Source organism: Saccopteryx bilineata, chromosome 1, assembly GCF_036850765.1.
Source record: "Saccopteryx bilineata isolate mSacBil1 chromosome 1, mSacBil1_pri_phased_curated, whole genome shotgun sequence".
Classification (NCBI taxonomy): domain Eukaryota; kingdom Metazoa; phylum Chordata; class Mammalia; order Chiroptera; family Emballonuridae; genus Saccopteryx; species Saccopteryx bilineata.
This window is the reverse complement of record NC_089490.1, coordinates 304,835,138-304,863,122: the sequence shown is the minus strand read 5'-3', so window position 1 is coordinate 304,863,122 and position 27,985 is coordinate 304,835,138. Positions and strand designations below refer to the sequence as shown.

The 27,985-nt window shown below is 44.2% G+C and overlaps 1 protein-coding gene across 1 annotated transcript; it reads right to left on the bottom strand.

The window, feature by feature from the left end:
- Positions 1 to 41: 41 nt before the first annotated feature.
- On the bottom strand, positions 42 to 26,434 carry PAFAH1B2 (platelet activating factor acetylhydrolase 1b catalytic subunit 2). The gene is made up of 6 exons (XM_066245431.1): positions 26,285 to 26,434; positions 20,377 to 20,464; positions 11,195 to 11,284; positions 9,388 to 9,504; positions 6,721 to 6,843; positions 42 to 739 (listed from the first exon to the last, which is right to left on the bottom strand). Exons 2-6 carry the CDS (start codon positions 20,455 to 20,457, stop codon positions 461 to 463), a joined length of 690 nt encoding a protein of 229 aa, XP_066101528.1. The 5' UTR covers positions 20,458 to 20,464; positions 26,285 to 26,434; the 3' UTR covers positions 42 to 460.
- Positions 26,435 to 27,985: the final 1,551 nt, after the last annotated feature.

The window sequence follows — 27,985 nt, the reverse complement described above, 5'->3', positions numbered from 1 at the left end:
AATATATGAGTAAAGGAAAATAAAAATAAAAGACTAAAATATCCTTTCAAACTGCAAACATGTTTTAAAGCCAAGTAGGTATGATTCTGATCATTGTTATATATGACATAATCCATAGAAAGGCTAAGAAAGAAATCTTCATTTTGTTCAGTACTTAGGCTTGATGTTGTCCTAGGAAAAACAGTGATAAGTCAATGAATGTGTCACACATACAACTAAAAAGTCCCCTCTGGTTTCAAATGAATTTCAACAACACTCTTCCTTGACTAGTTTTTCTCCTGTGTCAAACAAACCTATGTACAGGACCAGTTTAAATCCCTCTTCCCTTTCAAACACTAGATATAAACATCCAGGAATATTCTACAATGCAAAGTGCCTTAGGAAAGAGAAGGATTCTGTAGTGCCAGTGACATAACTGATCTGAGGAAGCCAGGATGCAGTGAACACTGATAGGAGCCAGTCACGCAATGGTGGTTTGTTTCTCCTCGGGTGTTTCCTCCAATAACTGCATGATCAGTTCATGGAGGGGTTTGCAGATCTTGGCGTAGCCCCCTCCTGTGAGATGCAGAAAATCAAACATGTCGTGGCAGGAGATGGCACCGTCCGAGTGCACGAAACCCCCATCTATATCCAAGAGCTGAACATTGGCAAGCTTCGGCAGGGAGACCTTGAGGAGTTGGTTCACCTTGGCATTTTTTTGCCTCAAAGGGTTGGGCTTCTCACCTCGAGGTAACAAACCCTGGGGCAGAGCAGAGAAGAAATTAAGATGAAAAGAGTCACTTGCTTTTCTCTACATATTTGGCACTTGCTAAACCTTTGATCTCTGAAACACTGCACTCTATTGGTTTTAATCAGTGGTAGTCAATCTGGTCCCTCCCGCCCACTAGTGGGTATTCCAGCTTTCATGGTGGGCGGTAGTGGAGCAACCAAAGTATAAATAAAAAGATAGATTTAACTATAGTAAATTGTTTTATAAAGATTTATTCTGCCAAACTTAGGGAAAATCCGACATAAAGTACTTGGTAAGTAATTATTATTATATGCTTTAATTTGCTGTAACTCTGCTTTATAAATTTTATAAAGTAAAGTTACTTCCCTACTTTATAAATCACCATTACTGTGGAACCAGTGGCCTGTTAGAAAATTTTACTACTAACAGAGATACAAAAGTGGGTGATAGGTATAAAAAGGTTGACTACCCATGGTTTTAATCAAAGTCCTCTGATCATTCCTTATCAGTTTCTTCATGAGTTCCTCTTCCTCCTCCTGTCCCTGAACTGTTGGCATTCTTTTTTTTGTTTGTTTTTGTTGTGTTTTTTTTTTTTGTATTTTTCTGAAGCTGGAAACGGGGAGGCAGTCAGAGAAACTCCTGTATGCGCCCAACCGGGATCCACCCGGCACACCCACCAGGGGGCGATGCTCTGCCCATCTGGAGCACTGCTCTGTTGCAACCAGAGTCACTCTAACGCCTGAGCCATCCCCAGCACCCAGGCCATCTTTGCTCCAATGGAGCCTCAGCTATGGGAGGGGAAGAGAGAGACAGAGAGGAAGAAGGGGAGGGGTGGAGAAGCAGATGGGCGCTTCTCCTGTGTGCCCTGGCCGGGAATCGAACCCAGGACTTTCGCATGCCAGGCCGACGCTCTACCACTGTGCCAACCAGCCAGGGCCTGTTGGCATTCTTGAAGGTCTTCTCCTTGGCACACTACTCTTTCCACTCTAAACACTGGCCCAGATCTCTTCCGAGAGCTTCAGAAGTTACACTGAACATCAGCTACAGAAGCAGACTTGAAGGTTCCCGAGGCATTCCTAAATTAAAATGTCTAAAAGCAATTCATCACCTTCCCTCAAACCATGTCCTTCTGCATTCTCTGTATCAACTGGTCATCCCAACACTCCTGAGTCTTTCATCCCACATTCCTTATCTATTTATCACTCAATTACTCAACTTCTGCATCCTAAACATTTTTTTCCTTTCTTTCCTTTTTTAAAGCAAGAGAGACAGAGAAAGGGACAGATAGGGAGAGACAGAAAAGAAGGGAGAGAGAAACATCAATTCTTTGTTGCAGCACCTTAGTTGTTCACTGATTGCTTTCTCATATGTGCCTTGACCAGGGGGCTAAAGCCTAGCCAGTGACCCCTTGCTCAAGCCAGTGACCTTGAGCTCAAGCCAGCGACCTTGAGCTCAAGCCAGCGACCTTGGGGTTTCGAACCTGGGTCCTCAGGGTCCCAGGCCGACGCTCTATCTACTGCGCCACTGCCTGGTCAGGCGTAAACATTCTTTATTCTCCATTCTGATTATATACACTGATATGGCTAGGGAACTTATCACATTCTCACCTCAAAAAATGTAAAATTTCCTGATTGGATTTTTTATGTCCAGTGTTGTTTTTCCTTCACATCCTTCTCAACAGTCACTAGAATAATCTAGCTCAAATACATATCTATTTATTAATGCCATATGCAACCTACCCTACTACACGTGAGAAATAGAGCTGGAACAAATGCTGTCTTGATGAATCAGAGACAAAGAGTATAATGGTAGGTTAAAACAGAGATGTGGCCTAAATTTTTTTTAATTATTATTTTGAGAGAGCCTGACCAGGCGGTGGCACAGTGGGTAGAGCGTCAGACTGGGACGCGGAGGACCTGGGTTCGAGACCTTGAGGTCACCAGCTTTAGCACGGGCTCACCAGCTTTAGCCCAAGGTCACTGGCTCAAGTAAGGGGTCATTTGGTCTGCTGTAGCCCCCCGGTCAAGGCACGTATAAGAAATCAATCAATGGACAACTAAGGAACCATAACGAAGAATTGATATTTCTCATCTCTCTCCCTTTCTGTCTATCCCTCTCTCTGACTCTGTCTCTGCCACACACACAAAAAAAATTGAGACTGAAAGGGAGAGAGAGGGGGAAGAAAGAAATGAGAAATATCAACTCGTAGTTGCGTCACTTTAGTTGTGTATTGATTGCTTCTATTACGCGCCTTGACCAGGGGATTCCAGCTGAGCCAGTGACCCCTTCCTCGAGCCAGTGACCTTGGGCTCAAGCCAGCAACCTTTAGGCTCAAGGCAGTGACCCCGGGATGATGTTGATGATCCCATGATCAAGCCAGTGAGCCCATGCTCTAGAAGGCGACTGGGGGTCTTGAACCAGGGCCCTTAAACGTCTTGGGTCAATTCTCTATCCATTGCGCCACACCAGTCAGGCCTATATTTGTTTTTAACTGTTAATGATCTATTATAACTTTTAAATAAATCAAGTATCTGTCTTTCTACAGGAAATAAAAGCCTGGTCTTATATGGTTAAGACCAAAGTTTTATCATCTCAAACTATAAATGGCCTTTACAGACAAGCAAACCTATTATAAAATTACTGTCCAACATTCCCAACCTTTTAGTTGGTTTATACCTAACAGTGCCATCTATTTCTTTTTTTTCCCTTTTTTTTTTTTTTTTTTTGAGAGAAAGGAGAGAGGAAGGGAGATATGAGAAGATCAATTCGTAGCTGCATCACTTTAGTTATTCACTGACTGCTTCTCATATGTACCTTAACCAGGGGGCTCCAGCCAGTGATACTGTGCTCAAGCTGCACCCTCAGGTTTCAAACTTAGGACCTCAGCATCCCAGGTCAATGCTCTATTCACTGAGACATCACCAGTTAGGCAAGAAAATCGAACTATTTCTAATACAGAATATGGAAAGCTGTCTTACTTCACAAAAAGTAGATTTTCTGTGGATATTCTATGAAAAGAAAATGATTTTTTTAATGCCCAAAGTACTTGTTCATATCCATTTTAATTTTTTCAGCAAAACTGGGCCCTTGATTACCAACTTATTGTGTCATTATATAGTTCCAAAAGAGAATTATAACTCTGCAAGCCTAGTCCATCTCTTTCTATCCTTGTTAAGTGCCTCAAAATGTCACAGATGAGGTAGGTCATCCTAAACCCTAGTTTATATATAATTGGTTTATTTATTTATTTTTTTTATTTACAGAGACAGAAGGAGAGTCAGAGAGAGGGACAGACAGGAACAAAGAGAGATGAGAAGCATCAATCATCAGTTTTTCATTGCGACACCTTAGTTGTTCATTGATTGCTCTCTCATATGTGCCTTGACTGTGGGCCTTCAGCAGACCGAGTAACGCCTTGCTCAAGCCAGCGACCTTGGGTCCAAGTTGGTGAGCTCTGCTCAAACCAGATGAGTCCTCGCTCAAACTGGCGACCTCGGGGTCTCGAACCTGGGTCCTACGCATCCCAGTCCGACTCTCTATCCACTGCGCCACCACCTGGTCAGGCTATATATATAATTGTTAAAAGCATAAGGCTTACAGCTAATAGTTACCGAAGAGCACCCTCAGTGCTGATATATCAAAGTCTGGCTGAGACAGAATGAACCACCAGGAAGGATGGCCAGTAAGACAAAAAAACTGTTACAACTTTCAAATAATACCATAGCAGTCAAAGCTATACAGAATGATTAAGCCTCCTCTAGGACCCCTATGAGGCCCCTATGAGGAACCGCACATGGTTCAGTTTCAATGATGCAATGTAGTATATAGTTCAACAAACAGATATCACTGCAAAGATATCTAGAGTTCTTTTTTTTTTTTGTATTTTTCTGAAGCTGGAAACGTGGAGAGACAGTCAGACAGACTCCTGCATGCGCCCGACCGGGATCCACCCGGCACGCCCACAAGGGGCGAGGCTCTGCCTACCAGGGGGCGATGCTCTGCCCCTCCGGGGCGTCGCTCTGCCGCGACCAGAGCCACTCTAGCGCCTGGGGCAGAGGCCAAGGAGCCATCCCCAGCGCCCGGGTCATCTTTGCTCCAATAGAGCCTTGGCTGCGGGAGGGGAAGAGAGAGACAGAGAGGAAGGAGGGGGGGATGGAGAAGCAAATGGGCGCTTCTCCTATGTGCCCTGGCCGGGAATCGAACCCGGGTCCCCCGCACGCCAGGCCGACGCTCTACCGCTGAGCCAACCGGCCAGGGCTAGATTTCTTTAAAGGAATGATGAAGCCTCAAGAATAGGGTACAATACTTACTGGAATTTTAAAGAATGAGAAAAACAGCTATGTATTTATTTGCATATATATTCCTTACAAAAGGAGTATCCCCATGGGATTTTCCCCCTAAAATAATTAGTAACTGCTAAAATATTTATTTTATTTTTTTGTTTAGAAATTAAATTTAATATGGTGACATTGATTAATAAGAATATGTATGTTTCAGGTAGATGTCTCTATAGCATTTAAACTGTTGATTGTATTGTGTGCCCATCACCCAAATACAAATCATTTTCCGTCACCATATATCTGTCCCTCGTAACTCCACCTCCCACCCCCGCAACCACTTCACTTTTGTTTATGTACATGAGTCTGTTTCATATTCTACCTAGGTATAAAATCATATACTTTTAACTTTTTCTGATTTACTTATTTCTCTTAGTATAATGGTCTCAAGTAACTGCTAAAATACTGTTGTAATGCAAGGGATAAAGCATTAATCTGGGATCCTAAGGTCCTAGGTTCGAGATCCCAAAGTCACTGGCTTGGCTGGAGCCTCCTGGTCAAGGCACGTATGAGAAAGCAATCAATGAACAACCAAAGTGATGCAACTATGAGACTGATCCTTCTCATCTCTCTCCTTTCTGTCTGTCTCTCTCTTTAAAAAGAAATATATATTATATTCCTAATCCTTTTACCATATAACAACTATTTTAATTCTTTCTTTTTTTTATTCATTTTTAGAGAGGAGAGAGAGAGAGAGAGAGAGAGAGAGAGAGAGAGAGAAAGGGGGGAGGAGCTGGAAGCATCAACTCCCATATGTGCCTTGACCAGGCAAGCCCAGGGTTTTGAACCGGCGACTTCAGCATTTCCAGGTTGACACTTTATCCACTGCGCCACCATAGGTCAGGCTAATTGTTGTCTTTTTCAATTGCATATATACCTACTTTTTCTTTGAGAGAGAGAAGAAAGGAGAGACAGGGAGATGAGAAGCATCAACTTGTAGTTACATCACTTTAGTTGTCCACTGATTGCTCTTTTTTTTTACATGGACAGAGAGAGAGTCAGAGAGAGGGACAGATACAGACAGACAGACAGACAGGAATGGAGAGAGATGAGAAGCATCAACCATCAGTTTTTTGTTGCGACACCTTAGTTGTTCATTGATTGCTTTCTCATATGTGCCTTGACCGCGGGCTTTCAGCAGACCGAGTAACCCCTTGCTCGAGCCAGCAACCTTCGGTCCAAGCTGGTGAGCTTTGCTCAAACCAGATGAGCCCACGCTCAAGCTGGCAACCTCGAGGTCTCGAACCTGGGTCCTTGGCATCCCAGTCCGACGCTCTATCCACTGTGCCACCGCCTGGTCAGGCAAGACCAGGTTTCTGAACTGGTTACCTTAACATTCCAGGTTGATGTGTTATCCACTGTACCATCACAGGTCAGGTAACCGATTGCTTCTTGTATGTGCCTTGACCAGGGGGCTCAAGCAGAGCCAGTGACCTCTTGCTCAAGCCAGCAACCTCAGGACCATGGCAATGATCCCGTACTCAAGCTGGCGACCTTGAACCTGAACCTCAGCATCCCAAGTTGACGCTCTACCCACTATGCCACCACCAGCCAGGGCTGAAGATTCTTTATATTCATGAACCATGGCATTTAAAAAGATTCCTCATCTGATCTAATGACATCAAGGTCTCTACCCCACCAAAGACTACATACCAATACAATGATCTTGGCCTGTGGCTGCCTTGTGTTGATAAGTTGTACGATGGCCTCAATTCCACCTGCTACTTCTTCTGCCGTATTTTCATGGTTGTTTGTTCCTACCCAGACAACAATGACCTATAATTTAGGGAAGGAAAAAAGGGGGAGAGGGGTGATAAATACCCAGGAACACTGATTCATACCTCACATATATCAGAATAAATTCCCAGAAGATAAATCCTTAAGTGTTAAAATTTTACTAGAAGAGGATTCTTTAATCACCACTGAGTGAGAAGCTAATCTCTTAAAATCTAGAAACTATATTTAAAAAAATCCAAAGTCTAAAAATAAAACCGTGCAAGTTAAAAAAATTAGTGAAATCTAAGACACTTGGGAGGAAATTTACTACCTGCATCACAGTCTCCCTGACTAGGAGGAAAACAGCAAAAATATCCAATAGATATAAATAGTTCAGCTTTAACAGATTTTTCTCTTTAAAAACATACTGTACTTCCCCTGTATAAGGTGCTCCAACGTATAAGACACACCTTAATTCTGGGGCCCAAAATTAAAAAAAAAAGTATTACATAAAGTTACCGAATTCAAGTTTTATTCATCACAAATTTCATAACTCATCACTGTCAAAACTCCTGTCCAGGCCCTGGCTGGTTGGCTCAGTGGTAGAGCGTCAGCCTGGCGTGTAGGAGTCCAGGTTCGATTCCCAGCCAGGGCACACAGAAGAAGCGCCCATCTGCTTCTCCGCCCCTCCCCCTCTTCTTCCTCTCTGTCTCTCTCTTCCCTTCCTGCAGCCGAGGCTCCACTGGAGCAAAAGATGGCCCGGGCGCTGGGGATGGCTCCTTGGCCTCTGCCCCAGGCACTAGAGTGGCTCTGGTCTCGACGGAGCAACGCCCCGGATGGGCAGAGCATTACCCCCTGGTGGGCGTGCCGGGTGGATTCCAGTCGGGTGCATGCGGGAGTCTTGTCTGACTGCCTCCCCGTTTCCAGCTTCAGAAAAATACAAAAACAAACAAACAAACAAAAACTCCCGTCCATTAGCTTGTCTTCATCTGTGTCTGATGACGAATCACTGTCTTCAACAATGAGTGCAAAAACTCATGAAAAAAAACGGGAAATGCCAGTAAAAAAATATATAATCACTGTATAAGATGCACTGTTTTTAGACCCCAAATTTTTCAGAAAAGGTTATGTCTTATAAATGGGTAAATATGGTAATCTTACAATGTGGTTGTCACCTAGACATACATCTTACTGATGACTCAACAAAGTTATTTTCTACACTATTACAGAAGATAGGAACAGGGGTGGGATATTCTATGAGAAAGGCAAAGAGCAAATGAACTGAAGTAGCTGTTATCAGGAGCTCAGCTTTGTCTTCTTTGTTTGGGCTGGAAAAGTATGTGTAGGATGTTTATAATGTGGTAAGGGACCAGGTACACGTTTGTGGTGGACCTTGTTCACATCTACTTCAAATTTCCTTCAGAAGACCTTGGGAGACTGTTTGTACGGTTAATTACAGATAAGAAATCCCTTCCTGAAGTGAATACCAGCCCTGCTCCTATGGCCCATTCCCACAGTGCACTCCAAGCAAATTACCCCTCACACAGCCCTCAGGTTCATTCCACTGCACACCTCATCAGCAACACATCTCTTTCTATAGATGAGCAAGAAAACTGTAACATCACAAATACGAGTCAAGCAAGCAGTACACAGATTTCTGTGTGTGTGTGTGTGTGTGAGAGAGAGAGAGAGAGAGAGAGAGAGACAGGAGAGAGAAGCAGAGAGAGGGACAGATAGGGACAGACTTGACAGGAAGGGAGATGTGAGAAACATCAATTTTTCGTTGCGACATCTTAATTGTTCATTGATTGCTTTCTCACATGTGCCTTGACCGGGGGGCTACAGCAGAGTGATTGACTCCTTGCTCAAGCCAGCGACCTTTGGGCTTAAGCCAGTGACCATGGGGTCATGTCTATGATCCCATGCTCAAGCAAGCAACCCCACACTCAAGCTGGTGAGCCCACGCTCAAACCGGATAAGCCTGCACTCAAGCTGGCGACCTTGGGTTTTCGAACGTGAGTCCTCTGTGTCCCAGTACGACACTGTATCTACTGCGCCACCACCTAGTCAGGCAGTACACAGATTTCCTTGTTTTGTGAGAGAGACAGAGAGTCAGAGAGAGGGTCAGATAGGGACAGACAGGAAGGGCGAGAGATGAGACGCATCAATTCTTTATTGTAGCACCTCAGTTGTTCATTGACTGCTTTCTCATATGTGCTTTGATGGGGGGGCTACAACAGACTGAGTGAACCCTTGCTCGAGCCAGTGACCTTGGGCTCAAACTGGTGAGCCTTGCTCAAACCAGATGAGCCTGTGCTCAAGGTGGTGACCTTGGGGTCTCGAACCTGGGTCCTCCACGTCCCAGTCCGACGCTCTATCCACTGCATCACCGCCTGGTCAGGCAGTACACAGATTTCTTAATTAAATGAGTATTTGAAATGTTCATAAGAAAGGACAGAATCATTTATCTTAAAGGGGCATGAAGCAAAGAACAACAGCAAAACAATGCTTTCATGAAGATGCTTTTTTATTACCAGTTCAGAGCTTAACTACCTGAAAAGACCCAAGATTAATAACATTCTTAAAAAATAAGCTTCATCTCACCTTCGGTTTAATGTTCTCCAGCTCTCCGTTCTTTAGCCTCCACAAAACATGTCTCGTTGTATCCCCCCCAATTCCAAAGTTCAGTGCATGGAGTGGGGAAAAAAGCTCACGCCATATCTAAAAAGAGAAAAATTTGGCTTAAACTAACATTAATTGGAAATGAAATCTCTCAACTGCAATGTGTCACGAGGCAACTAAAATAACAATTTTTATCTTCTGTATTCAAATGTAACACTGCAAGTTCGCTGTTGGAAGGACTTTGAAGATATCAATGTATAACTCAGTTCTTCATACAGCATTTTTTCTAACTCAAGAACTGAGTCCTGGCTCAACCTTTGGCCCCTTAACAGTTAGCAACATTTAAAATTAAGTTGCCAACTCAATAAACTCTCCCTTCCCTTTATTCAACCATTTAGAGCAGGGGTCTCAAACTCAACTCAGCATGTGGGCCGCAGAGCAAGATCACAGCCGTTCGGCGGGCCGCACTAGGTCTACAAAAGGCAACTGTTACGCAACACTTTTCTCACTGCAGTTGAAAACAAAAAAAAAATCAGTACAACAAGCACAATCGTACATGCAGTTTACTCAGTGTCACAAAACGACCAGAAACTGTAGTTCGCATCACAACTGCTGTTAACTAAGCTAATATCTAGCTAGGATGCTAGAGAAATGAAAAATACAAGTAGGCCCCTAGGCTTACTTAATTTTATCCAAAATATTTTGAACTTCGTGGATTAGTCTGCGGGCCACGAGTTTGAGACCCCTGATTTAGAGGAATACGGTGTAGTAGAAACATGAGATAAAGAATGTTAAGAGTAGCCCTGGCCGGTTGGCTCAGAGGTAGAGCGTCGGCCTAGCGTGCGGAGGACCCGGGTTCGATTCCCGGCCAGGGCACACAGGAGAAGCGCCCATTTGCTTCTCCTTCTCCACCCCTCCGCCGCGCTTTCCTCTCTGTCTCTCTCTTCCCCTCCCGCAGCCAAGGCTCCATTGGAGCAGAGTTGGCCCGGGCGCTGGGCATGGCTCTGTGGCCTCTGCCTCAGGCGCTAGAGTGGCTCTGGTCGCAATATGGCAACGCCCAGGATGGGCAGAGCATCGCCCCCTGGGGGGCAGAGCACCGCCCCTGGTGGGCGTGCCGGGTGGATCCCGGTCGGGCGCATGCGGGAGTCTGTCTGTCTCTCCCTGTTTCCAGCTTCAGAAAAATGAAAAAAAAAAAAAAAAAAAAAAAAAAGAATGTTAAGAGTGCTGCAGCCAAAATAAATAGAGGTATCTTTTCTTTCAAATTTCCCTTGGAAGAATGCTAACCTTAAAAAGAAAATTTGGGGCCCTGGCCAGGTAGCTCAGTTGGTTAAAGCATCATTGATACACCAAGGTTGTGGGGTTTGATCCCCAGTAAGGGCACATAAAAGAATCAACCAATGAATGCATAAATAAGTGGAACCAATCTCTCTCTCTCTCAAAAAAGAAAGGAAACAGCTTGCTACAAAAATACATAAAATAAGAGAATGATAAAACACAAGTAGTAAGAAATGAGGGCAAAGACCAGGACAAATATAATAAACGTAATGTGAAGCTTCTTGTAAGCCAAGGCAAAAAAAAGAGGTTTAGTTATAAACAATGGTAACTTTTCTTGTTTAGTTATGCTTAGTGGCACAAAATTCTATCATGTATATCTGATTTCCCTTACACTCTGAATTAGAGCTTTTCTAAAGTGTCATGCCTAAACCTACAGGCTCCACCCAGAATGCAAATCTGTTGTGATGAAGGCCTTCCATCACCAGCTGAGCACCTCTGCCCCCTTCCACTTTACCTCATACTGCTGCATCAACTGCACCATGGAGTCCCCCACAAAGAGCACATCGGGCTCTTTGTCCTTACAGTCCAGGACAAATCTGTTGTGCTGGTTTGAAGAAGAAAGAAAAATTAGAAATGGGCATTACTTTCCCCGTGAGATTTCTTGACCTAGATAGAACAGTTGTCCAACCAGTTACTCTGTTATTAAATGTCTGTCCCTAAAGCTGATTCCTCTTGATTGGCAATAAACTGCTGGAACTTCCTTTCCATCCTTACTATACTGATCATTCTAGTATGTTATAGAAAACTGCTATTTTACTGAAACCAAAATAGAAAAATACATTGAACATGTTTTTAAAAACTTTATCTTTTCCTCAAGCTTTTTCAAGAAAATTTCAGATATATATGCAGAAAAACTGAAGTAACACAATGAATATCTATATATCTTCCACCTCTAATCAACAATAACATTTCCCCCTATTTATCTGTATGTTTGCTGAACCATTCAAAGGTAAGCTGCAAACATTGTGATTCTTCACACTTAAATATTTCAGCATACATCTCCTACGTATAAGGACAGTTCCCTATAAAACTGAAAACTCTTTCCACATCTAAGAAAATGAACAATAATCCCATAATATCTAACATTCAATCCATAGTCAATCTTTCCAATTGTTGTAAGAGTTGAATTTCTATCTATCCAATCAAGAGCCATGTAATTTACTTGGATGGTTTTAATATGACCTTAAAAATGTCTGTTTTGTTTTTTTTTTTAAAGATCTTATTTATTAGTTTCAGAGAAAGGATAGAGAGAAAGGTGGGGGTAGAAGCAGGAAGCATCAACCCACAACAGTTACCCACCATATGTGCCCCAACCAGGTAAATCCAGGCCCTGACCCAGTGACCTCAGCACTTCATGTCAAGGCTCCAACCATTGTGCCACCACAGGTCAGGCCTTATCTGTTAACTCCAAAGGTGAGATACTGGCAAACTAGGACTCAAGTCTCCTTCAATCTAATGCAAGTTTATAAGCTGTGATGACTTAGTCCTGGAATGCTTCTCTTTGCTCTAAAGGTACAAAACACTTTTAAAAATGGATCTTACCTATCAATGCTATAGAACATAGTTCAAATGTTTATATCTGTCCCTAAAACACACTACATGATGCTTTAGGTAACAAGCCTCTAACCTAGTCCCAGGGAAAGGTCTGAATGTTTTTTCTCAAACTACCTTTAATCATGTTCCTACTGGGAATTAAGGTAGGGTTATGACTTAAGTATATCTGCAGATAATACCAGCGGCAGATGACACTGGGGTGAGACAGAGACACATCTACTATAGGTAAAAATACAAAAATCTTTTTGGGCCCTGGCCGGTTGGCTCAGCGGTAGAGCGTCGGCCTAGCGTGCGGAGGACCCGGGTTCGATTCCTGGCCAGGGCACATAGGAGAAGCGCCCATTTGCTTCTCCACCCCTCCGCCGCGCTTTCCTCTCTGTCTCTCTCTTCCCCTCCCGCAGCCAAGGCTCCATTGGAGCAAAGATGGCCCGGGCGCTGGGCATGGCTCTGTGGCCTCTGCCTCAGGCGCTAGAGTGGCTCTGGTCGCAATATGGCGACGCCCAGGATGGGCAGAGCATCGCCCCCTGGGGGGCAGAGCACCGCCCCTGGTGGGCGTGCCGGGTGGATCCCGGTCGGGCGCATGCGGGAGTCTGTCTGACTGTCTCTCCCTGTTTCCAGCTTCAGAAAAATGAAAAAAAATTAAAAAAAAAAAAAAATCTTTTTGGAAATAATACGACAATTTATTAAAATATTTTTCTTCTAGGATGACAGGATTTGGGCTAGTATTTTCTATTTTCTCATCCAAAATTTATTGTGTAGCCTGACCAGGCAGTGGCACAGGGGATAGAGCATCGGACTGGGATGCGGAGAACTCAGGTTCGAGACCGCGAGGTTGCCAGCTTGAGTGCGGACTCATCTGGTTTGAGCAAAAGCTCACCAGCTTGGACCTAAGGTTGCTGGCTCAAGCAAGGGGTTACTTGGTCTGCTGAAGGCCCACAGTTAAGGGACATATGAGAAAGCAATCAATGAACAACTAAGGTTTCGCAACGAAAAACTGATGACTGATGCTTCTCATCTCTCTTTGTTCCTGTCTGTCCCTATCTCTCTCTCTCTTACTCTCTCTCTATGAAAAAAACAAAACAAACAAAAAACCCAAAATTTAATGTGTAAATAAATTCTTTTCAATTTTTTTTTTTTTAATTTTTTTTATTTATTCATTTTAGAGAGGAGAAGGAGAGACAGAGAGAGAGAAGGGGGGAGGAGCAGGAAGCATCAACTCCCATATGTGCCCTGACCAGGCAAGCCCAGGGTTTCGAACCGGCAACCTCAGCATTTCCAGGTCGATGCTTTATCCACTGCGCCACCACAGGTCAGGCCATGTAAATAAATTTTTAAAAATTACTGTTTCAATAAGTTTTTATTTATTTATTTTTGAGAGAGAGAGAGAGAGCGAGAGAGAGAGAAAGAGAGAGATAGGGAGGGGGAAAGAGAGAAACATCAACTCGTTCCACTTAATTGTGCACTCACTGATTGCCTCTCATACATGCCCTTCCCAGGGACTGAACTGGTGACCTACAGGCTGAGCACAGTAAGTGTAAACTAAAGGGACAGACAAGCAAGAATAAAACTTAGCTAGTGAGCAGGTGCATTTTCACATCATGTCAACTCTCTTAATGCTTGCCCTATATATATTACCAATTACTTTTTAATTCCAATAAAAAAAACTTGTTTACAGCATGTCATAGAATTTAGACTGTTACCAAAAAGGATGTAGTACTCCACATTTTCTTTTTTTAAGTACAAAGGTAGATGCAGTAAGTTTAGAAAAATATAAAAATCAAACAGGCCCTGGCCAGGTAGCTCAGCTGGTTTAGAGCATTGTCCCAAGACACCAAGTTGTGAGTTTGATCCCTGGTGAGGTTACATAGGGGAAACAACCAGTGAATATACAACTAAGTGGAACAAATGAAAGCTTCTCTTTGTCTTCCCCATCATCTCTGTCTCTCTAAATATCAATCAATCAATTAAAGAAAAGAAAAAAGAACTCTAGGACTGTATAAAAAATAATTGCTAGTAGTATTATTTCTAAAAGACCAAACAAGCCTGACCAGGCAGTGGCACAGTGGATAGAGCATCAGCCTGGGATGCAGAGGACCCATGTTCAAAATCCCAAGGACGTAGGCTTGAGCACGGGATCATAGACATGACCCCATGGTCTTTTGCTCGAGCCCAAAGGTCGCTGGCTTGAGCACGCACCGGCTCAGCTGGAGCCCCCTGGGTAAGGCACATATGAGAAAGCAATCAATGAACTACTAAGGTGCTGCAATGAAGAAGTGATGTGTCTCATCTCTCTCCCCTCCTATCTGTCCCTCTCTCTCTCACACACTAAAAACAATAAAATAAAAATATAAAAGACCAAACAAAACAAAACCCCTATAATCCTACCATCTCAACCCACTGGTAACTATTACCATTTTGGTGTATTTTCTTCTCACCATTTTTTCACATAACTACCTTGCCTTTACATAGTTGACCATCATGTACACTTCTTTCTGGCACCATGGATTGAGAACAGAAAAACCTATATTCAAATTCTAGTTTCTTGTCTAGTAGCTTTAAGCAAATACATAATCTGAGTATTATTTTTCACATCTGCTGGCAACTCTCTTTTTGAGTTGAGAAGATGAGAGTTATATGAAAAGGGCTCACCTTTGGCTGGCACCCAGTAGGCACTCAATAAATAACAGCACTATAACTGTACTTAACAATATACTACAAGTATTAGAATTACTTTTCTATGTAGCTATGTGATTCTTAAAACCATAACTTTTAAAATTAAGTTTACTGGGGTGACAACAGTTAATGGGATCATATAGGTTTCAAGTGTACATTTCTATTATACATGATCTGTATATTGCAATGTGTGCCTACCAACCAAAGTCAAATCATTTTCTGTCACCATATATTTGGCCACCTTTAACAGCACCTCACCTGCTTCTCTCTGGTAACAATCATACTATTGTATATGTCTATCAGTTTCAGTTTTATATCCCACATCTAAGAGAAATCATATGGTTCTTAACTTTTCCTGACTTATTTCACTTAGCATAATCTTGAGGTCCACTCACAAAGTCGCAAATTGGCAGTATTTCATCATTTCTTATGGCTGAGTAGTATCCCATTGTATATATGTACCACATCATTTCATTCTTTTTTTCTTGTGACAGTGACAGAGAGAGGGACAGATAGGGACAGACGGGCAGGAAGGAGAGGTGAGAAGCTTCAATTTTTGGTGTAGCACCTTAGTTGTTCACTGATTGCTTCCGCATATGTGCCTTGACTTGGGGGCCACAGCAGACCGAGTAACCCCTTGCTCAAGCCAGTGACCTTAAGCTCAAGCTGGTAAGCCTTGCTCAAACCAGATGAGCCCACGCTCAAGTTGGTAACCTCAGGGTTTCAAACCTGGGTCCTCCACGTCCCAGTTTGACACTCTATCCACTGTGCCACTGTGTCACCGCCTGGTCAGGCATTATTCCTCCCTCCCTCCCTCCCTCCCTCCCTCCCTCCCTCCCTCCCTCCCTCCCCTCCCCTCCCCTTTCCTTCCTTCCTTCCTTCCTTTTTAAATTTTATTTATTTATTTATTCATTTTAGAGAGGAGAGAGAGTTAGAAAGAGAGAGAAAGAGAGAGAGAGAAAGAAAGGGGGGAGGAGCAGGAAGCATCAACTCCCATATATGCCTTGACCAGGCAAGCCCAGGGTTTTGAACTGGTGACCTCAGCATTCCAGGTCAACGCTTTATCCACTGCGCCACCACAGGCCAGACTCATTTTCTTTCTTTTTTAAAAAAATTTATTGATTTGTGTAAGAGGAAAGGGGAGACAGACAGGACATTGAGCTGTTCCTATATATGCCCTGACTGGGGATTAAAATGGCAACCTTTGCGCTTCAGGACAATGCTCTACCAACCGAGCTATCTGGCCAGGGCTGTACCACACCTTCTGTATCCAATCCTCTACTGAAGGACACTCTGGTTGTCTCTATGTCTTGGCTACTGTGAATAATGCTGTAATGAACATATATATTTGCATATATATTTGCAAATAAATGTTTTTGAATTTTTTGAGTAGATACCCAGAAGAGGGATCACTGGGTTATGTAGTAACTCTATTCTTAATTTTTTAAGGAACCACCACACTTTCTTCCATAATGTCTGTACCAGCTTACATTCCCACCAGCAGTGAACAGATCTCCTTTTTCTCCACAGCCTCTCCAATACTTATTACCTGTCTTGTTGATAATAGCCAATCTAACAGGTGTGAGGTGGTATCTCACTGTAATTTTGATTTGCATTTCCCTAATAGCTAGTGAAGTTGACCATCTTTTCACATATATATATCTGTTGGTCATTCGTATGTCCTCTTGGGAGAAGTGTATGTTCACGCCCTCTGCCCATTTTTTAATTTTTTTTTTACAGTGACAGAGGGAGAGTCAAAGAGAGGGATAGACAGACAGGAATGGAGAGAGAGATAAGAAGCATCAATTATCAGTTTTTCTTTTTTTTAATTGAGATAACATTTATTACATGTTTCTTTTATCTTTTATTTCTTTTCTTTTTTATTTTTACAGAGACAGAGAGAGAGTCAGAGAGAGAGAGAGAGATAGAGACAGACAGGAATGAAGAAGATGAGAAGCATCAATCATCAGTTTTTCGCTGTGACACCTTAGTTGTTCATTGATTGCTTTCTCATATGTGCCTTGACCATGCGCCAGCAGATCGAGTAACCCCTTGCTCGAGCCAGCAACCTTGTGCTCAAGCCAGCGACCTTGGGCTTTAAGCGCTGGTATATTGCTTTGGGTAATCTGGCCATTTTAACTATGTTAATTCTTCCAGTCCATGAAGACAGAATCTTTCCATTTCCTTGTACCTTTTTCTATTTCTTTTAATAATGTTTTGCAGTTTTCAGTATGTAGGTCTTCCACATCCTTTGTTATGTTTATCCCTAAGTATTTTATTCTTTTGCAATTGCAAATCTGAAATCTCATTGGTATTTATAAGAAAGTAGTGAATTTTTGTACACTGTGATTTTGTATCCTGCAACTTTACTGTTATTTACTGTTTCTAATCGTTTTTTGGAGTCTTTAGGTCAAAACCATAATTATTTTTTCTTTTTAAGTGCGAGGAGGGGAGATAGTGAGGCAGACTCCCGCTTGCACCAGGATCCACCCAGCAACCCCTGTCTGGGGCCAATGGGCTCTTTTTTGGGGGGTATTTTTCTGAAATTGAAAACCGGGAGGCAGTCAGACAGACTCCTGCATGCGCCCGACTGGGATCCACCCAGCATGCCCACCAGGGGGTGATGCTCTGCCCATCTGGGGTGTTGCTCTGTTGCAACCAGAGCCATTCTAATGCCTGAGACAGAGGCCACAGAGCCATCCTCAGCGCCCGGGCCAACTTTGCTCCAATGGAGCCTCGGCTGCGGGAGGGTAAGAGAGAGACAGAGAGGAAGGAGAGGGGGAGGAGTGGAGAAGCAGATGGGCGCCTCTCCTGTGTGCCTTGGCCGGGAGTCGAACATGGGTCTCCTGCACACCAGGCTGACGCTCTACCGCTGAGCCAACCGGCCAGGGCCCAATGAGCTCTTTTTAGCACCCAAGGATTACACACCCGGACCCACTGAGCTATCATCAGTGCCTGGGTCCACACTCAAACCAATTGAGCCACTGGCTGTGGAAGTGTAAGCGGGAAAGAGGGGGGAGAGAGTGGGGAGAGAAGCATATGGTAGCTTCTCCTGTGTGCTCTGACTAGGAACTGAACCCAGGATGTCCATATACCAGGCTGAGGCTCTATCCACTGAACCACTGGCCAGGGCTTAAAACCATAATTTATAATAGCCACATAATATCCTTCTGAATGCACCTACTGACACATCATTTTTTAAGCTCTTTTTCCTATTGATAGACTTTCCAGTAACACTTTTCTTTTTGAGAAAGACAGGCAGGGAGAGAAATGAGAAGCACCAACTCCATAGTTCCGGTACTTCAGTTTTTCATTGATTTTTATTTTTTTAAATTTAGCATGAGGGAGAGGGAGGGAGAGAGGGAAAGAGGGAGGGAGAGAGGGAAAGAGGGAGGGAGACAGACAGAGACAGACAGGAAGAGAGATGAGAAGCATCAATATGCCACTGTAGCATTTTAGTTGTTCACTGATTGCTTTCTCGTATGTGCCTTGACTGGGGGCTCCAGAGGGGCCAGTGACCCCTTGCTCAAGCCAGCAACCTTGGGCTCAAGCCAGTGACCTATGGACTCAAGTCAGAGACCATGATGGGGTCATGTCTATGATATCATGCTTAAACTAGTGACCCTGCGCTCAAGCTGGTGAGCCTATGCTCAAGCCAGTGACCTCAGGGTTTCAAACCTGGGTCCTCAGATTCCCAGGTCAACGTTCTATCCATTGCACCACCACCTGGTCAGGCTGTTCAATGTTGTTTTATTATAAAGTTGATAAAATGTTCTAGGAACTTAATTGTTGTTTTTATCAATTAATTTATAGTAAAACTGGTTTCATTATGCAGCATTTTGCTTAAAGTCACAGAACCAACTGATGATAAGTGAGGACTTACTGTTATCACCAATGAAACAAACCAACCTCATGTGCCTTATTTGTAATGTACTGAAGACATCACTTCACTGACATTCTGGCCAAAAATGCACATTCTGGATCTTGATTATGAGGAAAAAGAAAAATTCAAAATTGAGGGACTCTACAACATGAATTGCCTAAACTATTTCAAACTGTAAATGTCATAAAAAAGGGTCTAAGAAATGTTTCAGATTAAAGAATAAACAGATATGACAAATAAATGCAATGTGATTCCAGAATGGGAAATAAATTGATATAAAGAACAATATTGGGGTAATTGGAAAAGTCTGAATATGGTTTTGAAATTAGGTAATAGTATAATATCAATGTTAAATTTCCTAATTTTAAATAACTATACTATAATTACGTGAGAAAATATCATTGTTCTTAGAAAACACTGAAATATTTAGGGGTAAAGGGGACATAATGACTGTAACTTATTCTCAAATGGTTTAGAAAAAACATTATTTTGAGTATATATAAAAATAGATGTAGACACCATAACTATGCATATGTGGCAAAATATTACCTGGCAAGTTTAGATGAAGGTTATAAGGATTTCTTTACAAAATTTGTGTAATATTTATATAATTTTAAAACTATTTTAAAAATTGTTTAAAGCTTTAAAATACTGTAGCGATATTGTTATGTCTTAAAATTAACAAGAGGGCAAAATAGTGCTTGGTTCCAACTTCAGATGATATTAGGCATGAGATTTCTAATGTTAGATTTTTATTCACAGTAATAAATTCCTGTTAACCATTAAATATACCACAACGCAGCTTTGGTCAAAAGACTCCCAAATACGCCTGACCAGGCAGTAGCATAGTGGATAGTGTGTTGGCCTGGGATGCAGAGGACCCAGATTCAAAACACAGAGGTTGCCAGCTTGAATATATCCTCACCAGCTTGAGAATGGGATTACTGGCTTGAATAAGCACTGGCTAAGATGGAGCCCCCCAGTTCAGGCACATATAAGAAAGCAATCAATGAACAACTAAGGTGAAGCAATGAAGAAGTGATGCTTCTCATCTCTCCCTTTCTGTCTCTCTATCCCTATCTGCCCCTCTCTCTTGCTAAAAAAAACCCCCAAACTCCCAAATATGGACAAGATTCACCTCATGTGCCTGACCAGGTGGTGGTGTAGTGGATGGAGTGCTGGAGTGGATTGTGGAGGACCCAGGTTCGAGATCCCGAGGTCGCCAGCTTGAGTGCAGGCTCATCTGGTTTGAGCAAAGCTTACCAGCTTGGACCCAAGGTTGCTGGCTTGAGCGAGGGGTTGCTCAATCTGCTGAAGGCCCACAGTCAAGGCACATATGAGAAAGCAATCAATGAACAACTAAGGTGTCACAACGAAAAACTGATGATTGATGCTTCTCATCCTCTCCGTTCCTGTCTATCTGTCCCTATCTATCCCTCTCTCTGACTCTGTCTCTGTAAAAAAAAAAAAAAAAAAAAAAAAAAAGATTCATTTCATGTGAATAATACATGTACACTTCCTTTTACCTGAGACATCCATCTGTTGTCTCCTTGAATATCTTCTGCTGCATGTGGAATGGCTGCTGGGTTCGAGTCTCCTTGGCTCATTCTACACCTGAGGAAAAAATGTCTGTCATGTTTTATTCATTAACAGGAATATTTGTTACCACTTACTTAAATACTACACACAAGGCTTTAAATAATAATTTGTGGCTCTGGCCGGTTGGTCAGCAGTAGAGCATCAGCCTGGCATGTGGAAGTCTGGGTTCAATTCCTGGTCAGGATACCATCTGCTTCTCCACCCCACCCCTTCTGCAGCTATGGCTCCAATGGTTTGAGCAAGTGGGCCCCAGGCACTGAGAATGGCTCCATGGCCTCACGTCAGGCGCTAAAATAGCTCAGCTGCCAAGCAACGAAGCAGCTGCCCCAGATGGGCAGAAGAACATTGCTCTATAAAGGGATTGTTTGGTGGATCCCAGTCAGAATGCATGCAGGAACCTGTATCTCTGCCTCTCGCACTAACTCAATAAATAGATAGATAGATAGTTTCATTTTGGTTTTACCTAGGAACAAAACAACTGGACTTTAGCCTGACCAGCCGGTGGCGCAGTGGACAGAGTGTTGGACTAGGATGCGGAGGACCCAGGTTCGAGACCCGGAGGTTGCCAGCTTGAGTGCGGGCTCATCCGGCTTGAGGGAAAAAGCTCACCAGCTTGGACCCAAGGTCGCTGGCTCGAGCAAGGGGTTACTAACCTGCTGAAGGCCCGCAGTCAAGGCACATATGAGCAAGCAATCAATGAACAACTAAGGTGTCATAAGGAAAAACTGATGATTGATGCTTTTCATCTCTCCGTTCCTGTCTGTCTGTCCCTATCTATCCCTCTCTCTGACTCTCTGTCCCTGTAAAAAAAACAAAACAAAACAACAACAACAACAAAAAAAAACCAACTGGACTTTATTTTCACAGAGACTAAATTCCAGAACACAACTGCTTAAGTCCTACAAATATCTAGCACCACTAAGCTTCCAGACAGATTTGACTATCAGTTAAAAACAGTGCATTACATTTTTAAAATCTGTTTCAAGTATCTACTTTACAGCTATAATTATTCATTACTTATTACTCTTACTACCAAATGACACAAGGAATTAGTTCAATGAAATCTACATTAGAGCCTTTTAGGCTGCTAGCTACACATTTAAGAGTTACTACAGCAATGACTAGAAGCCACTGGTTACTAGCACCACACAAATAACTGTACTAAATATTATGAAAAAATTGACCATTGGCCCTGGCTTTTGACAAACATTTACTAGGTATTTTTACTTTTACAGGTCTTCAATAAGAAAATCTTAACAATAAAAACAAATACAGATTCTGATACTGGAGAATACGTGAAATTCAGAATAATTAGAAATTCTGGCCCTGGCCTTCTGACTCAGTGGATAGAGCGTTGGCTCAGTGTATAAACATCCGGGGTTCAATTCCCAGTAAGGGCACATATGAGAAGCAACCGTCTGCTTCTCTTTCCCTTCCACAGTCAGTGGCTTAATTTGTTCAAGCATAGGCCTCACGTACTAAAAATGGCTCAGTTAATTCAAGCATCGGCCCCAGACAGGCGTTGCCGGGTGAATCCCGGCCAGGGTGCATGTGAGAGCCTGTCTTGCTATGTCCTATCTTCTCACTTAGAAAAAAAAAAAAGATATTGTTAATCTATGTATCATAATATATAATACATATATTAATATAGTTTATTGTTTTCCTTTTAAAATAAAATATAAATGATAAAAATTCTAAATTTTCTTTGGTATTACAATGTATCATCTTATATATCCCAGGATGCGCACATACTCTACTTTTTAAAAAAATTTTTTGAGAGAGACAAGAGTCAGAGAGAGAGACAGATAAGGACAGACAGACAGGAAGGGAGAGAGACCAGAAGCATCAATTCTCCATTGCAGCTCCTTAGTTGTTCACTGATTGCTTTCTCATATGTGCCTTGAAGAGGGAGGTGCTACAGGAGAGCGAGTGACCCCCTTCCTCAAGCCAGCGACCTTAGGTTCAAGCTGGTGATCCCTGCTTCAACCAGATAAGCCCGCGCTCAAGCTGGTGACCTTGGTTTTCAAACCTGGGTCCTCCGCATACCAGTCCGATGCTATCCACTGCACTACTGCCTGGTAAGGCTAATGCATTCTTTCATTGGGTGATTCATTTTTTTCTTTTTTTATTAAGTGAGAGGCAAAGGCAGAGAGACGCCTATGTGCTCCCCAACTGGGATCCGCCTGGCAAGCCCCCACCTGGCAATGTTCTGCCCATCTGGGGCTGCTGCTCTGTTGTTCAACAACCTAAGCTATTTTAGCACATGAGTTAAGGCCATGGTGCCATCCTCAATGCCCGAGGCAACTTGCTCTAACCACCAGTTGCAGGGGGAGAGGGAGAGAGCTAGGGAGGGAGGGATAGAGAAAGAGAGAGAGAGAAGGGGAAGGGCTCTTCTTGCATAAAGGATGTTAGAAAAGACTCTGACCAGCCGGTGGCACAGTGGATAGTGTCAGACTGGGTCACGGAGGACCCAGGTTCAAAACCCCAAGGTCACCAGCTTGAGTGTGGGCTCGTCTGGTTTAAGCAAGACTCATCAGCCTGAGCCCGAGGTCGCTGGCTTGAGCAAGGGGTCATTCAGTCTGCTGTAGCCCTGGTCAAGGCACATAGGAGAAAGTAATCTATGAACAACTAAGGTGCCACAATGAAGAATTGATGCTTCTCATCTCTCTCCTTTCTTGTCTGTCTGACCCTATATGCTGTCCCTCTCTCTCTCTGACACACACACACACACACACACACACACACACAAACACACACACACACAGACTTTAGAAAAGAGTATATGGTACAGTCACAAATTCTAATGTACTAAATCAATCTTATATCTTCTGTTACTACAAAATACTTTCATCTTGGCCCTAAACTTCTCCATGGGCAAAAAATAGAGCTAAGGAACAAAATGCCATATATTTGAAGCTACCAGGCAGGTAGAACTGGGAGAAGATCACATAATATTCTCAATTAGTTGGTCTTTTTATTTTAACTATGAATACAAGTTCATCCTTCTTCTACAAGGGCAAAGCATCTGAACACTTGTTTCTTTGTGCCTTCAAACACTGGATTTTGTATTATTTTGACAAATCAAAATCTTACAATACAAAGTAGCTTTCAGTTTTACAGATGCCCACAGCTTGGTAACATTTTTAAACAGTAGGTAAAGAAAAAACAGCCACAAAGGCTGGTTAAGAACCAGGCTGGAAATTTACAACCTAAGGGACTATGCATTTAGAAAACTCAAATAATTTGGGAGTTAGAGAAAATAAACCGTTGTTTTTTTACAATAAATATGAAGTATTAATGAAGAGAATACTCTGTGGAAGGCCATAAAAATCTGAGTGATTGTGGGTTTTTCCCACAGGTAGAGAGCAATATTTTAACCCACTGGTATTCAGGATGGTCAAGCTGTATTCAGTAACACACCAGAAAAGATACCAACTGGGAAGGCTCTGACTCCTATCTCACCTTACTGATTCATAATCATCTCTTCGGTGCAGCATTAACTTCTGAGATTATAGACAGCAGGCTCAGTTAGAAAAACCCAGCCTAGCTTGACCAGGCGGTAGCACATTGGATAGAGCGTCGGAATGGGATGCGGAGGATCCAGGTTCGAGATCCCGAGGTCGCCAGCTTGAGCGCAGGCTTGTCTGGTTTGAGCGAAAAAGCTCACCGGATTGAGCCCAAGGTCGCTGGCTGGAGCAAGGGGTTGCTCTGTCAGCTGTAGCCCCATGGTCAAGGTACATATGAGAAAGCAATCAATGAACAACTAAGGTGTCCAACGAAAAACTGATGATTGATGCTTCTCATCTCTCTGTCTCTGTAAAAAACAAAACAAACAAACAAAAAAAACCCAGCCTAGCCTTGCCTGACCAAGTGATGACACAGTGGATAGTGCCATTGGCCTGGGATGCTGAGGACCCAGGTTCGAACCCCCGAGGTTGCTGGCTTGAGCATGGGATCATAGACATGACCCTATGGTCACTGGCTTGAAGCCCAAGGTCGCTAGCTAGGATGGAGCCGCCCCCCACATTAGAAAGCAATCAACGTACAACTATGGGGCCACAAAAGGGATGATCCTTATCTCTCTGTTCCTGTCTCAGTCTTTCACTAAAAAACAACAACAAACAAACAAAAAACAAGAAGAAAAATCCAGCACAGTGGAGATAAAGGCCTGAAGTACATAAGTTTTGTTAACTGACCAGGAAAGAGTACTCCAAGGAAGTTTAATTGTTCATTAAAATGAGTTTCTGCACAGCATTTCCCAATTTTCCTGCATTTTCTCTCCTCTCTACTCAACTTGGAACTATGACTGCACAACACCAGAATTTCCAAATGCTTATGCTAGCACCGTGTAGTGGGTCTAATCAGAAACCAGTTCCAACAACAAAAAATTATAAATTCTCAAGCCGAGCTGGATGTTTCTTTAGTTTCACCAGGAAACAGATGGATTCAGAATGTTTCCACTCTGGCCTAAGACTCTTCATTCTGTTTCAGGGGCAGCTGGCAGGGTTATTCTGAAAGGGAAGGCAAGGTCTCATCCTGAATACCCTGCATCAGGGGCTGGCAAGTGGGCCCCAGGGGTTCCAGCACATCCATAATTCATTATCAAATGCCCAAGCCAACAAATTAAAGGCAACGATCTCCGACTCTTCCTCTGCTCCCCAACAAGAAGGCAACTTTTACATCAGAACAATGTGCCCAGGAGAAGAATCTAGTGACACAGGCCTATTCAAGGCTAAGGCGACTCACAAGTTCAGGGGAAGATAATCCTCTGAATTTTCTCCTTGTTCTTTGACCAACCCTATACCTCCATTCCCCCAACTTAAAGTTGTACAAAATGAAGTCCTAGGGAGAATCCAGGTGACCTTTCTTTTCTCATGAGTAAGCTCTACGAAGAGCCCACATTTCAAGCGTATGGTTTTCTTAAATTTTGTATATAAATTATGAAAAGCAATGCAGGGATGGTGGGAGCTACAGAAAGCAGGAAGAACTGTGTCACCGTGCATTCGGTGTATCGCAAGCCTGTGGACCACTGAAATACTGATCTGGTCAATGGACTAGAACCAGGTAAAAAAGCACTCCCACGAAAACCTGCTCACTGGTAGGTTTCACCAGCCGACTGACCTTGGGAAAAAACAGCCTCGCTGCCCCCCCCCCCCCCAAATGAGATGCTGGACTGCACAGCCCTCTAAGAAATAATCCCCTCTAGGTCGTGACGGTCTGTGTATTTCCAAAATCTATTAGAGGAGGAAATGGAGAAGTTTCTAAAGAGTTGAGAATTTTCAACAAAAAGGGGGAGGAAAAGGTGCCCAATCAAAAAAACCAAAAGCGTATCTAAGTGGCCGCGTGCAAGGCTTCTGAGACCAGAGAGAGTGTAGGGGAGAGGAGGGTCAGGGGGCAACGCCGGGGATAGAGGGAAACGGCAACAGCTGAGCGGGAGGCAAAACAGTCACTCTAAACGGCGCTCGCCGCGACGAGGCCTCCCCCAGGAGGTGGGCAGGGAAAGGGCGGTGACCTCGCCGTGTCCACGCGGAAAGGCGGGGTGGAGGAAGCGGCCAGGCCCAGGAAAGTGGACAGGTTTGGGGATGGCGTGCTTGCGAGGGAATGGCTCTAACGGGGCTGGCCAGCGGCGGGAAAGTCCACGGATAGCGAGGGCAGCTGGGAACAAACGCCGGGCCCGCGCAGAAAGCGCGCGCGCACGGCCCCCACGGGGCGGCGGGGGGAGGGGCCCGCAGCGTGGGGGAGGGGCGGCCGTGGGCCTCTCACAATAACAAATTGCAGCCCCTTCCCACCCCCACCTCTAAGCCACAGGCCACCCGCGACCCTGGATGCACTCACTCAGACGGAGGGTCCGTGCGGGCCCCAAGCGGCTGCGGCGTCGGCGGGTGGAGCGTCTGTCGCTCGCTCAGTCCCGGCGGCCCCACTCCGGTACCTCCCTCCTCGGCCAGAGCACCAGCAGCAGCGCTCCCACTTCCGGTTCCCCTGCCATTCAGGCAGATAGATTCCGGAAGTCCCGCCCCGGTCCGCGCGGACTCAGTATGGTTCTCCGCCACCGTTTTCCCTTTTTGTTGGCACCCAGGTGGTTTGCCACGCCCCAGGAGGTTCCTCGCTTTGTCCTCTCTTCTGCTCACTTTTTGCTTGTAGGTTGCGCGATTTGGGTCGCTTATCTTTCCTCCAGCTGCATCCCTCAACCCTACATTCAAGTCACCGCAGTGGGATGATGGCATTCGGTACACTGTGGAGTGACCTCACGCTGACGCCAATCCTTGCACATCCAGCCAACCTGGCTTCCTTCTCCACCCCGTGGAATAAACCAGATTGCTGCAAGTGGGAGTGAAGTAGGGTTCCAGGATAGAATGAGGCAATTCCGTACATTTACGATTGGAATTTATGTTTCTATGATAAATGGATGGATTTCTGGGAACTGCCTGTTCTAATGATACCATAACAGGTCAGGAACCTATGGCCCGGGAGCCAGATGTGGCTCTTTTGATGGCGGCATCTGGCTCGCAAATATTTAATTTAAAAAATAATAACGTTAAAAATATAAAACAGCCCTGGCCGGTTGGCTCAATGGTAGAGCTTCGGCCTGGCGTGCAGGAGTCCTGGGTTCGATTCCCGGCCAGGGCACACAGGAGAAGCGCCCATCTGCTTCTCCACCACTCCCCTTCTCCTTCCTCTCTGTCTCTCTCTTCCCCTCCTGCAGCCAAGGCTCCATTAGAGCAAAGTTGGCCCAGGCGCTGAGGATGGCTCCATAGCCCCTGCCTCAGGTGCTAGAATGGCTTTGGTTGCAACAGAGCGACACCCCAGATGGGCAGAACATTGCCCCCTGGTGGGCATGCCAGGTGGATCCCAGTCGGGCCATGAGGGATTCTGACTGCCTCCCCATTTCCAACTTCAGAAAAATACCAAAAAAACCCAACTCTCCCCCCCAAAATATATATATATATATATATATATATATATATATATATATATATATATAAAACATTCTCATGTATTACAATCCATTCATTTCTTACTGCCCCTGTTCATGGTTGCAGGTGGCTGGAGCCAATCACAGCTGTCCTCTGGGATAACACCAAATTTTTATTGGATAATGCATAACGTACACGGGTTGTTGTGTGGCACTCACGGAATTACATTTTAAAATATGTGGCATTCAGGCCCTGGCCAGTTGGCTCAGTGGTAGAGCGTCGGCCTAGTGTGCGGAGGACCCGGGTTCGATTCCTGGCCAGGGAACACAGGAGAAGCGCCCATTTGCTTCTCCACCCCTCTACCGCACCTTCCTCTCTGTCTCTCTCTTCCCCTCCTGCAGCCAAGGCTCCATTGGAGCAAAAATGGCCCGGGCGCTGGGGATGGCTCTGTGGCCTCTGCCTCAGGCGCTAGAGTGGCTCTGGTCGCAACATGGCGACGCCCAGGATGGGCAGAGCATCGCACCCTGGTGGGCAGAGCGTCGCCCCATGGTGGGCTTGCCTGGTGGATCCCGGTCGGGCGCATGCGGGAGTCTGTCTGACTGTCTCTCCCTGTTTCCAGCTT

What these genes read in the sequence shown, in the direction of transcription:
- PAFAH1B2 (XM_066245431.1), bottom strand. Translation starts at nt 20,457, where the DNA reads ATGAGCCAAGGAGACTCGAACCCAGCAGCCATTCCACATGCAGCAGAA. An exon ending in ACAACAGATGGATGTCTCAG is followed by an intron (nt 11,285 to 20,376) that starts GTAAAAGGAAGT and finishes TCTTCAAACCAG; the next exon opens with CACAACAGATTTGTCCTGGA. An exon ending in AGTTGATGCAGCAGTATGAG is followed by an intron (nt 9,505 to 11,194) that starts GTAAAGTGGAAG and finishes TTCTCTTTTTAG; the next exon opens with ATATGGCGTGAGCTTTTTTC.